At 39.0% G+C, this 12998-nt stretch overlaps 1 protein-coding gene across 1 annotated transcript in view; it reads right to left on the reverse strand.

The window, feature by feature from the left end:
* Positions 1-12998, reverse strand: part of SLC44A3 (solute carrier family 44 member 3) — a gene marked incomplete at its 5' end in the record, with an annotated part of 39515 nt that overhangs the window by 7195 nt on the left and 19322 nt on the right. The window contains 2 exons of the mRNA XM_010174259.2: positions 6429-6512; positions 8955-9111. Of these exons, the coding sequence (XP_010172561.2) occupies positions 6429-6512; positions 8955-9111 (241 nt within the window). The remainder of the gene's footprint in view (positions 1-6428; positions 6513-8954; positions 9112-12998) is intronic.

The following is a 12998-nucleotide window of genomic DNA, read 5'->3' on the forward strand; positions in this document are numbered from 1 at the left end:
CTGGGGAACAACTGAGTACACCAAGCTCTTCTGTCTGGAAAAGAGATGACTGAAGGAGGATGCGGTAAGAGGGCTACAAAATAATGAGAAATGCAGGAAGGGTAGGTAGGGTTAGATGGCTCACTGTTTCTTCCAGAACAAAGTCTAGGCAGGGGAAGGACCATACGAAGTAGTAGGGGGCAAATTTGAAAACAGATGTTATTTCTTCTTGCTGTAAGTCTGTAAGCTGTGAACTGCTGGACAAAGGATGCTTTAGCTGCTAAAAGTTCACATGAGCTCCAGGGAGACTGGGAAAGTTCAGGGAAAAGGAATCTACTGAGAATTATTAAACACATAGAAAACACACTCAGCTCAATAAGTCCCTAGGCTGAAAACAGATTCAGAAACAGCATGGGGACAGGGAAATATACCCTCTTTCTCCCTAAGCGTTCACTCACAGCCACTGTTGGAGATGGGATACTGAGATAAGTGGAGACTCAGTCTGGCCCAGTACAGCTATTATGTGTTTTATCTTTGCTTAACGAGTTGATGTTTTACAATGGTCGTCTCTGCTATGGTGACAAGCAAGTAATACTGGTATCGACAGCACACCATTGATCAGAAAGCGTGGGAGGTAGTGGGTCAGGAGCAGCCTTTATCCTCGCACCAGCAAGTTGGTACTGTATCACCACCTTTGCGAAGAACACAAGCCTCCTCTGGCTCAGAGCCTGGGAACTAGACACTAGTTTCTCAGTGTCAGGATGAATAAATAAGGAATGTGAATGTTTACATATTTTCAAATACCACAGTATGCAAAAAAACCCCTATTTAAAGAATACATCCTTCTGTGCCTCACAACACAGAATGTCAAGGGTCTTGGAAAAATTGACCTGCTAGTTTCATGAGAAAGGCGCTGTGGCTCAGATCCAGGCCAGAAGTTCCCTAATTGTTCAGAATAATTGCTACTTTGTGTAACAGCTGAATTCAGTCCTCAATTCTACGACTGGTTTTAATAAAATGAGCTTGGGGAAGAGAGGATTGCCATAGCAACAGAATCTTCTTAAAAAAGAAGCAGGAGACATGCTGGTCTCACATCCTACTTCAGCTTTTTCTGTTCTGCTGGTATTTTCAGCCTGATCTGATCTTGTTGCTGCCAATTCTCCTGGGGGCTGCCCTGGTTAGCTCCACCCAGTGCAGTGCTGTACAGCTCAGGCTGGACCTTCAAGGGTCCTAGCTTGCGAGGATCACAGCTGCCAGTGGAATCCCCTCAGAAAACAAAATTCAGTGGTAGCAACAGGCAATGACAATTCTGTGGCTGCGGTAGACCAGTGAGTGAACAGGTAAGAAAGCTGTATTATGCATCTCAGATAGCGGTGGGAAATTAGAGCAACATGGGCCTGTGAGGCCCCACTGAAGAGATGAGGAGGAAATGTAAGACTGGAAGGGACTTTCAGCCACTCCAGTCCCTGGCTATTTTAGATTAGCACATTATACAATTTCTTCTCTTAAGTGGAAAGCTTCCTCTTTAAACTACTTAGGGCTTTTCCCTCTCTCAGCCCTTAAATTTGGAGCTATTCCAGACAGCTGTCCCTCTGGTCCTTAGGAACCTTCTTCCAACTTCAAGACATTTACTCATCAACAGTTTACATCTACTCATTCTTCTGTTGATCGTGTCTTGGCTCTTATCCCTCCCTGCTGTTTCTCTTCTTGATACACTCACAGACAGCTAACAGGCTTGCTCTTACCCTTCATTTGTCAAAGCAGACACACCAGGATATTCCAGTCCCCTCCATGAGATAAGCCTGATCACCTAACCAGCAACTCGTACAATGGCATTTATCCCTCCTCTTTCTGGTGCAAGTATTTCATCTCATACCTTCAAGGACTGAATCTGCCTTTCTGCAGCCTTGTTAACTAAAGGCTGTTGTCCTCTTGTTGACAAACACATGGGAATATTCTCCTTCCCCACTTCCAACCAATAAGCACACAGCTAATACAGAAACGGTTATTTTTTTTCTTAGGCTAATTACCATGTAAGAAACCCTTCAACAGCCTCCCAAATTTTCCCAAGCAGTCCAAGAAGCACAGCTTTCCTTCCTTTCCACCTTATATTTGCAGTCTGGACTTACTGGAGAAAGTCTCGTCCTTCAACTTTCCTTGCTTCCTACTCTGTGTGTCATCTACTCCCTCCATGGCTGTCATCCAGTGGGTAGGACCAACACAGCTTTCTCCTCAGAGGGTAGTAGGGTGTCAATTCCTGCAGCATCGCACTGCTACACCTAGGCTTCATTTCAACCACAGGGGTTGGACCACCAGGATCCTGCTTCAAGTGCCCACTGAGTCTTGATTACATCATTACTGGATTTCCTTACAGTGGCTTCTGCAGTTAGTGCAATTTGGGATTTCTGAAATAAAATTAAACTGAACATTTCCAGAGAGTTTTTCATAAATTGCTCTGAATTATTGGTCACTAGCTTAATTGCCTTATATATATATATTATTTTTATTTATTTTTTTTAATAGGATAGGGGAGAGGAAAGAGGTCTCAAAGCAAGAATGAGTGAGCCTTGTTCATCTCTATCCCCTACATGGTTCATCCTACAGAGCAAGTAAAAACCAAAGAAATTTTATTTCCTGTTATCACACATGTAAAGCCTCTAGGGGGAAAACAAACATATTCAAAATACAATTTCACTGAAGATTAACATTTTAGCCAACTGCATTTTCAATATGATTGAAAACTTAGCTTAACATCTAGAAGCAATTTTGCCAGTAACATCAAAATGCAGTATTGTTTTTGGGAGGAAAAAGTACTTGATGGGGTGAGGCACAGTGTGTTTGGCAGTGCAGAGGAGAACTGTACTTACATTAGCATGCACAAATTTTGGTTTTATCTAGGTCACTTCTCCACAAGGCATTTAACTGCAACCTCCTGATAGGCTTCCATCCAGAGTTTAAGGGACAACCAATTGCCACGGTATATAACCATTAGACAGACTTGCTTCTGTTTTTTCACACTGGACAGTTGCTGGCTTTCAGTATCAGTGAAGGGCCTCAGGACCAGCAAATGCAAGCTAAAACACTGCCGACTTCATGGCTGCCACAGGGCCCGGAAGGCTACACTGCAAATAACTGCACTGCTGAAAACAGAGCAACCACACACTGCTCAGCAGCTCCTTCTGAAATCTGTGTGCTGCACTCTGAAGCAGTTGCCTGCCAACTGGCTGCAGATGAGCCCAAAGCAGACACAGAAAAGCAAAACTACCCTGAAATAGATATATTGTTTTAAATAAGTTATTGCAACAAGGCTGTAAAGGGGAAAAAAAAAAAAGCGCAAGTGTTTTGATGTATCAAAAGTTAAGACTGCTGCTAGAATTTAAGAAAGCAGGAGACAGACAGAACTTGTAGCTCCCAAACCACACTAAAAAAACAGTATATTCTTTTTACGGAAGAGAAATTTCAATCTCCCAGATTTTACTTGAGATGATTGGATATGTTTATCTGGAACATACTGAAACCATCAGAGCCAGAAGATGAAAAATCTGTGGTAATTCTGACAAGTGTTGGCAAACAGAACTGTCAAGTAAGGATAATGACTTTATATTCACAAAGCACTTTTCATCCAGATAGAACCCAGAGTGCTTTACAATTGTTACTAATGGATTATACACACACATGAATCACTTTGCCCATGACTGAAATGGAACAGCTTAAGGAGTGAACTGTTTAACAGCACGTAGCAACCCTACACCACAGTTTAGCACAGGATCCAGTTGCAAATCCAAAAGAAATTTAGGAAGACAGAATGTAATTATCCACATTGCAATCTGCAGAGGATGCTGGGTTCACATTACCCCTCCTCCAGCAACTGCCACTGGAAATATGGCAACTGTCATCGTCTAGCACAGCACTGTCATGATGGGAAGATGACGGGGTAACTTTTTGGCCCCGTTTCAGTTAAGTTCCAGAAGAGATGAATAAAACCTAGCTGAGCCTGCAGAGAACGAGTCACTTCAGGGATGCATGCAACTATCAAAGTCAGTGTTAAATCCCACCTGAAAGATGGCAACTCAGCCCAAAAAGTACTGTTTGACAACAAAACAGATCAATTGGTTGATACGGCATGGGAAGAAAGAAGCTTGAGCTCTATCACCAGTGTTACTTCCTCCAGCACCTGTTTCTCATCTGCAAGTTTCCCAGAAGGAAGACAAAGGCTCTGTTTAATCCTGATTAAACTTGTGAATGAAGGAGGAGAAACAATTTAAACCATCTTAGCAATATAACAACAGGTTGAAGGAATAGTGCTGAAGTGATGGGGAAGGCTTTTTTTTTTTTTTAGAGTTCAGGTAATTACATGCTTATTACTACAGTGAAAGTAATACTAGAATGAAAGGCAAAAATATAGTAAGGAATGTAGACACACGCAGTGAGCTTTGGATCAACTTTTGTAACAGCTGTTCCACATTTCAGTAATTTCAACTCAGACAAAAATCAAAATCTCAACTAAAAAGTACTTTCAAAATGTCAGAAACATAGGTACAAGCAATTTCTTTACCTCTCACAAGTCCAGGTTCAACATCTATGTGAAATTTCAAGGCTGTACCCAGCAGCTTTCACTGATCTCAGTAACAGCTCTTAGGAGTTCAGTATTTCTGTTAATCAAGCCATATGTTAAGCCACCTAAAACTGCAGACTTGTCTTCCCCCTGTTTTGTTTTTTTTTTCTTTTTACATTGGCCATGGATTTTACAAAACTGAAGATTAACAATTTCAATCTTAGTCAAAACACATTTTTTTAAGAAACAGGCTTGAATACATCCTTCATGGGGAAAAAAAGGAAAAAACTAATTACATACATTAATTACACTATGAAATGCAATAATCTGAGACCAATGTATCCCTTCAGACAGAAAAAAATTCAATCAAAATCTTACAGTGTGTTCTTGCTTTTCTTCTCCTCTAACCCTTGCCCAAGTTGCCCTGGATTTGAAGCACGTGGAACACAATCATCTTTGCCAAAAAGATGTTCAAACAAACAATTATCTAACAGAAAACACAGTATTATGATCACTAGGTTAAAACTCACAACTCATATAAAAACTGAAATTTGCCTACAATAGATTAGGAAACAGGAAATCTTTTAAGGGAACGAGCTACAATACAGCCCTCTGAAATAAAAGGAAAAACATTACAGTAATTAATTCTTCTTTTAACAAACACACAGCATACAACAGCTGGAGAAAGTAAACACTAGCATGCTGGATATCTCTTTGAAAGGCAGGAAGCCAAGGGGAAAGGGTGACTACAAATGGAAAGCCCAGAGTAAAAATGAACTCTGAGATTCCTCACCAAGTCAGTGATTGTAAGATCTACCTACAAAAAAGTAAATCTGGAAAATTCATTGTCTAGAACCAGAGATTTCACAGCGCAAGTATTTGATCTAGGCTGAACTAAGTGAAAAATTTTCTCTCTGTAGTTGTCCAAGACTAAGATTAATTCATGGACCTACTTTAGAGGAGAAGTCGGGCCCTTTATCAGAACTGTCTTGTTTACTTCATTACTGCCCTCAGCAAAGAGAACAAAGAACACAACAGTCAGAGTTAGGAATCAGCATGAACATCTGATTCCCTTTCACATTAAGAATACCACAGTCACCAGAGATAACAAAAGGGGACTGACAAAGAGAGAAATTAACTATTTACAATGGCATCTATAGATCCGGAAAACATTTGGAGAAAAGGATCAGGAAGGAAAAAGTAGGAGTCAAGTATCTGAAAAACTGTCATATGTCAGAAATCATCCATTTCCAATAAAAACACTTTTGAAACAAAACCGCTAACAAAACAAAGATGCCTTTCAAAGAAAGAGAATATTGTATCATCTGGCTTTTTCATTATGGATCATATTCCCAGACATATTGATAATGGAAATCAGCCAGGAGTTCAAGTTTCTTTATTCAGGACTTTCAGATGGAAAATACTGTATCTAGTTTAATGACGTATCTCCAGGTGGGTTTCTTACTTCTTCATTGCTTTCATCCTCCTGGACCCTACTACTGCTGTATAGTATTACTACTGTAATAGTACAGTCATACTACCGTACAGTAATACTACTGTATTTCAGTAGTCTGTCTGGCACAACTCAACTACATGTTAGGTCTTCTTACCTTTCGAAATAGCAAGTGGCCCTCTGAAAGGCCTATCTCAAGCTGTATTACCAAGTTTTCTAAAATCTTGCACCTTGCATGTTTGTCAGTTCCCTGTTTCTTTGCAACAAGTTCCATCTACATTTGAAGACTTTTTTGTTTGTTTAGTTTAGGTAGCCAACAGGAAACTTTGGCTTGCATGCCCTGGATGTTGCTTTAGTTGTGCTAAATGGAGCTAGCATACACATAGGGGTTCCCAGCTAGGTATGCAGATGGTTAATTGGCAGAGAGATGATAGAGTGTACCTGGTTAAAGTATCTTAAGCAATTTTCCTGGCACCAAAACCAGCAGAAACAGCACTTGAACAGGCACTTTGCACATGCACTTTCCTGCAATAAAATGAAATGTTTGGTTACTGGACACAGAATTAGACTCAAACAAAATTGCCATTTTAGAAAAACTTGCTTTACAGGTGACTGACTCGTCTAATAAAGCATTCACTTAGGCAACAGATACTTCCTTTAGGATTATAGGAACTGTTTTTAATTCAGACCCTTCAGTATTAAGACTGATGAGCTGAGCATATTTTTTTTCTTCCTGTGGATGTTCTTCTCTGGGAAAAGAAAATAAATGCTGCAAGCAGCTTTGTGAGCTAACAGCTGCTTGGAGAACAAAACAGGCTGGCAGGTCAGTAACCCTTACAGTACTCTGCAGTGATCAGAGAGTAGTACACTGAGAGGTTTTAAACTTTTTTGTCTATTAAAAAACCTTCACAGTTCTGAAATGTCTGGCACCCTAATGAACAAAAATAAAAGAATGGGTAGAATCATAGAATCATAGAATAGATTGGGTTGGAAAAGACCTCCAAGATCATCAAGTCCAACCCCTGATCCAACTCCAATTACTATATCATGGCACTAAGGGCCACGTCCAATCTCTTTTTAAAAACCTCCAGGGATGGTGAATCCACCACCTCTCTGGGCAGGCCGTTCCAGTGCCTGATTACCCTTTCTGTAAAGAATTTCTTCCTAACATCTAACCTAAACCTCCCCTGGCAGAGCTTGAGCCCATGCCCCCTTGTCCTATTGTTGGTTGCCTGGGAGAAGAGACCAACCCCCACCTGGCTATAACCTCCCTTCAGGTAGTTGAAGAGATTGATGAGGTCACTTACATGCTTACATGAAGGACTTACATGCACACGTGTGTACTGATTCAGAGCATACATTCATTTTTCAGGACAGGAGGAAAAAGCATGTATTAGAACAGACCGATCATAGATCACTGATCTATATTAATTTCATATTAAAAACACAGCAGAAAAGCTGAGTGTTTGTTCCACCACCACTTCCCCCTCCCCTCCAATCACAAGCTCAGAACATCATATAAAGATTTTACTAAGCAAGACAAGAAAAAGACATCTTGGTAGCCATGGTAGCCTTCCATATTTAACTGGCTGTTTTTCTTGGCAAAAGGAAATTCAGTTCAGTGATAGTTGAGTCTTTTTTGCATTCTTTTTCCAGAGGTCAGGATATTTTCTTTTGGAAAGCAGAGATCTTCCAGTCACTATACAAAAACCTCAGGGCCCTACAACTACCGTGGTTCCTGCAGAAACCATGCACCTCCCAACATTTTCCTAAAGAAGTTCTTGAACATATTCCAGGAAAAATTTCTTTAAAATGGTGACTGCACATGCAAACTCCTGACAGAAGAGAAATATTTTAATCTTACCATGTATTGCTGGAGAGATGTTTTTACTAAAACTGTATTAAGCTCAGTAAGTACTGTTTATTAAAAACTTAGAACACTGCTGCAGACACAATCTTTCTTTGCTAGCTAAATCTTCTACAGCTATTCAGATTACAAAACCGTGTACCAAACAAGTCCACTCATTCTGCTTCCTCTAAAGGCAGAAAGTACTTTATTTTCTTTCTAGCACAACTTATCCCACTCATAATTTTTTTAAACAAAGTTCTTAGTTGACCCAACACATCAAGTTTTATAACCAAGGCTTTCATATGAAAGTTACATGAATCCAGATACTTACACATCTTTCAAGTGTCTTATTACAAGGGGTTTTTATTTAAGCACTCACAAGCTATACCGCACACACATGCCTCATAGGTACCACGGATGGTCAATGCAAATACCCTGTCAGAATATGCTTCAAGGCCAAGAAGAGACCTACATTTAAAAACTTTGCCTAAATCTTCCTCTAAAATCAGAGCTGTGCAGTCATGACAGCCCTCTCTCCTTGCCAAAGTGCCAGAACTAACTGCAATGATATATTTCCAGTAGAAGATAAGAGATGTAGAGGTACATGAAAGACAGAAAGAAGGCAACCAACAACCAAAAACAGCCCAGTTATACTTTTTATATATCTTAAAAGATGTGGTTTGGATCCTACACAAACCTCTGGAATAGTTCTTATTTCATACATTCTTTCTATAAACTCATGTTACAAGGCAGATGAAATCTTTTCTGTAAGATATTTGACATGCAACAATAATGTTCTTATCTTTTTTTTTTTAAATTTGTGATGCAAAAAATTTAAATAGAGCTTTCTGTCACATTTTTCCTTTATCCTTTACAAAAACTTTTATATATAAACACTAAAATACCTTTTTATAATGTTGTTTTTTTCTGCTTTTAAAAATATCTTGAGAGAAAAAAAGGAAGCAGATAGAAAAAGCTTTCTTAATAAAGAAAATGAAATAAAATATAAAACCTACATCATCCCATTCATTTTTAAGCAAGAAGTATACTCTTCACATTTTTTTCATTAATCTCGCCTTTTAACTACTATTTTTATAGTTACAGAAGTATATACCTACCTTTTGTTTTAGGATATTATAAAGGTACAAGAGAGTAATCCTTGGTATTCTCAGTATTGTGATTAGAAATGAACCTTTTACAGCAGTTCCTAGATGATAGCAAAAAAGAACTGATATGGAAGACAGGACTGGGTGAGGTGGTGGGCTATTTTTATTTCTAGAAAGAAAACAAAAAATTTTAAAATATTTTAGAAACTTATTTTCGAAGATATACATTGAATCTTTTCAGTATTTGTAAATTTAAAGAATTAAGCTGGTATCTCCTTTCCCACTTGAACAACTCAAGTTTTCCTACTGACTTCATCTGAATGTTCACCTTAGTCCAAAGGAAAGCAGCCAAGTTTATAACTTTTATTGGATTAGTTTAATTCTCAAGCAATGACTGTTTTGATGTATTCAGTAATGGAAAAATATCTAGAAAAAAACTACAGTGGAAAATACCAGAAGTGAACAACATCTGAGAATACTTCCTTGAACACCTCTCTCCAGTTTCTGTCACTTCTCTTATTCTCCATAATCTTTTATTTGACTGTTGTTTCTGCAAGATTTGAGTGTGAAAGAATGAATCCACTATTTCTGCTTTAGTGGTAAAACTAAAACTGGAAAAAAAAAATCACAGGCTCTCACACGTAAACTTGAGATCTACTATCAACTTTTATTATTGCAAATTTGGCCACATTATGTTTTAAATTTTGTTCAGATAATTAATACTCTTTTTCTCTACTGAACAGGATTTGTTTTAAAATGGAATACACAAAAAAGGAATATCATACTATATGTTTAGAATTATAATTTGGCCTAAAATCTTGTAATTCTACCGCACACTAACCTGTATTGTTTCAGAGAAATACTGTGTTTCCCAAAATTGAAAAGCAAAGACAAAAAATTGGCCTAAGAATCCCAAATACAAGTTTTATTTTCTTGGTTCCTTTATAAAGGTCAGTTTAATGTCAATCATTTACAGAGAGCAGTATGACACAGCTCTCAAGAATTTATATGAAAACCAGGAAATGAACTTAAAAGACACTCCCCCACCCCTCTTCAAATGTTATTAAAAAACAAAAAATCAACTAGATTAACACTATAAATACCTTAAAAATGTTTCAAAGGACTAAAAAAAGACACCAATCAACAGTAATAAACAGCCTTTCTACAAAGCAACTCTTAAGCAATTGGCTCAACCCTGAAAAATTTACTTATGCAACAGAACCAGCAGCAGTTTGGCTAAGTCATTAAGCAAAGATCAGACCTCTTAGCACAAATAAGAGGTCCTATTTTCATAAATGATTCCTTCAAAATGTCTGTTATCTTGAAAAATTAATAGCTTGCACAAGTAACTAAAAAAAAAATAAAAGACAGTGATAAGAGTGACTGGTTGGGGCTAAAAAGCTCTACAAATGTATTTTTATTAAATTCTTTCTTCAGCAAGGATTTAAATCATACACACTTCATCAAAATAGGTACCACAGCTCTGCAAGAATTCTGAAGGTATCACTGCAGTTCATTCAAAACACTAAATACTTTTCAGCCAAGAAGTTGTATTTAACTATGTGAATATACCACATTATTTTAAATAGGAAATTCCAGCAAAGCAGTTGCTGCATTTATTATTTTTGGTCTTACAACCAGGGGAACAGCTTGAGGGACAATGGAATTTTATACTGAATAAGGCAGGGTCTTGTTTTGGTTTTGTTTTTTGGTTTTCTTAAGTCATCAGGTTTCTGCATTAGAAACATACACATTGCAATATAGACTATTTTTCTATCCATATAGCATCACTGTTTCCTTTTCCCTTGTATATCACCTTACATATGATAGTCTCGGTCAATCTCAGAATATAAAAGATTAAGTCTCTGCAAGTTAAATGTTAACCAGGGTGAGAAACAATGAAAGGACAAAGTTTACTCGTGTGTTAATTATCTACTTGCTACTGAAAAGAAAAATGAAGAAGGGTTTTGATATTTTTAACAGGACTGAGTAATGAGCAGGAACACCAAAATTCGAAGGTTAGTTTAGATAAATTTCTACACGTTTGGATGCTTTACCACACCTTTTCCTAGCAAAGGAAAGCTCACAAGAACAGGGTCTGACAAGGTTTCTTCCTTTGCTTCCAAACAGATCAGAAAAAGAACAAAGATTTTCCTTGTAATTCTGGCTCAGGGTAGGAAACATAGGAAGACAGCTAGCTAAACACAACAAGGGGCGATGCCTGTGACTCTAAACAAGCTCAAGATTGGCTCAATCATCCACCTACAGGCGATTACCCTTATGGGTGAAGTTTCACCCAGCTTTGTACATTAAATGGCTGCCATCCTGAAATTACCTTAGCACAAGCACACAGTCAGCTGTATGCATAAGGCCAGGACAGTGATGCCTGTGACATGGGTCAAGTTACCATACCACCTTCCTTTAATCCCAGAGAGGGGAAAAAACTCCTTGCACTGAAAAGGTAAATATGCACATAATACCTAAGCACACTAAGATTAAAATAAACCCTCATGTAAAACAGCAATAGTAATAAAGAAGGTTTTTTAAAAGACTGAGCCCTTTCAACAAGTCATAAAAAGTAATCATTAAGCAAAAAAGTTATATTTATTTCATTAAATTAATAAAATCTTTCATGTATTCATGTTTCATCTGAAATAAAGGAAGACAAAATCCATTTTCAGCGGTGGTACTCCAGGTCAAACATATGTCACCTTTAAAGCTAATCCAGCTAAAACGACCTCCTGCCCTCCCCATTTGCAACTCCACTGTGGCTGCTGGCCACACAGCACATTGCTGCACGTGCTGTGGAAGGAGATTTCCGCGGGGAAAGGCCGTGCCATTTCCTCAGAGCACTTACAAGCCAAGAAGAAAGACTCTCCATGAGGTATCATAAACAAACTCTTGTGACGTGCCTTTATGATGCTGCCCTAGGGAATACATTAAAAACACACAGCAGAATTGCTGGAACAGCTTGAGATAACCCTTGCCCTCGATGGTTCAACTGCTCTTGCAGCTAACCATCCTCTCCCATTCCTGCACTGCCCTGCATCTCTGCAGATACGTGCTGACAGCCTGAAGGCCAGGAAGAGGGATCACCACCGCAGAAAAATTGCATTTCCCCTTCCAAGAACAACTCTCCCGGCACAGTGCATGTCACCTGGCAAGCAAGAGGAGGGCTCGACAGTAGATGTAATAAATGATTTCAATACAATTGGGTGCAGGAACCTTCTGTACTCTGCGGCCAGTTCCTCCAGCAGTAAAAAATAGCTGGAAAGCGGAAGACCCTAACAGAACAGTAAATGTAATCACAGTGGTTTCTACAGGTGCTTCCCTGCTCTGTGTGAAAAAGATATGGACAGTGTCTGCCTTGGGGATTTAGATGGTGTATAGTACCAAAACACACTGCAGCACACAACCCAGTAAGTCAGCAAAACTGATTTTCTTTCCTGTGCTTTCTCAAGCAAGCCAATTTAAGTGAACCCTTAGTGCCTCAGCATTCAGCTGCTAAGGCTGAATCAATTGGTAAAGCTTGAGGAATGTGAATTTGCTTAGAAGAAAAGAGCATCCCATTACCTACAGAACCACAGCCTTGCTAGCTACTTGTATTTAGAGCTTCAACAGGAAAAAGGAAATGACAGAAGAAATGAAGTTCCTCCCTTTTCAGGTCCTATCATGGCATGTAAAATAGTAGTGTGAGATTGTGTACAGATCTCAACCTTTGAAAAAGGAGCAATTTTAGGTTTTCTCTGCTCTTTTACTAGCACCAGTTCAGTGGTGCAGCTGTTGGCTGCAGAGAGCATCCTAGCAGAGACAGGCTCCCAACACACATGTTAAAAACTGCTCTGCCTTGGCTTTTAGGATGGGATGGCAAAACATCACTTAAAGCAATGGTGGGCACTGGCTGTTACCAGGTCTTCCAGCTTTGCTGCTTTGGCTGGAGCAGAGTCACTGCTGGCTGTAGCAGGAAATCCTTACAGAGTCGCTCCTGCAACCAGGGCCTGAGCTGCTGCCCCTGCTGGGTGGAAAGGAACAGAGCATTTGGAAACCTTTCAGCAG

The sequence above is a fragment of the Antrostomus carolinensis genome, unplaced genomic scaffold (assembly GCF_000700745.2).
Source record: "Antrostomus carolinensis isolate BGI_N321 unplaced genomic scaffold, ASM70074v2 scaffold51628, whole genome shotgun sequence".
In the NCBI taxonomy this organism is placed as follows: domain Eukaryota; kingdom Metazoa; phylum Chordata; class Aves; order Caprimulgiformes; family Caprimulgidae; genus Antrostomus; species Antrostomus carolinensis.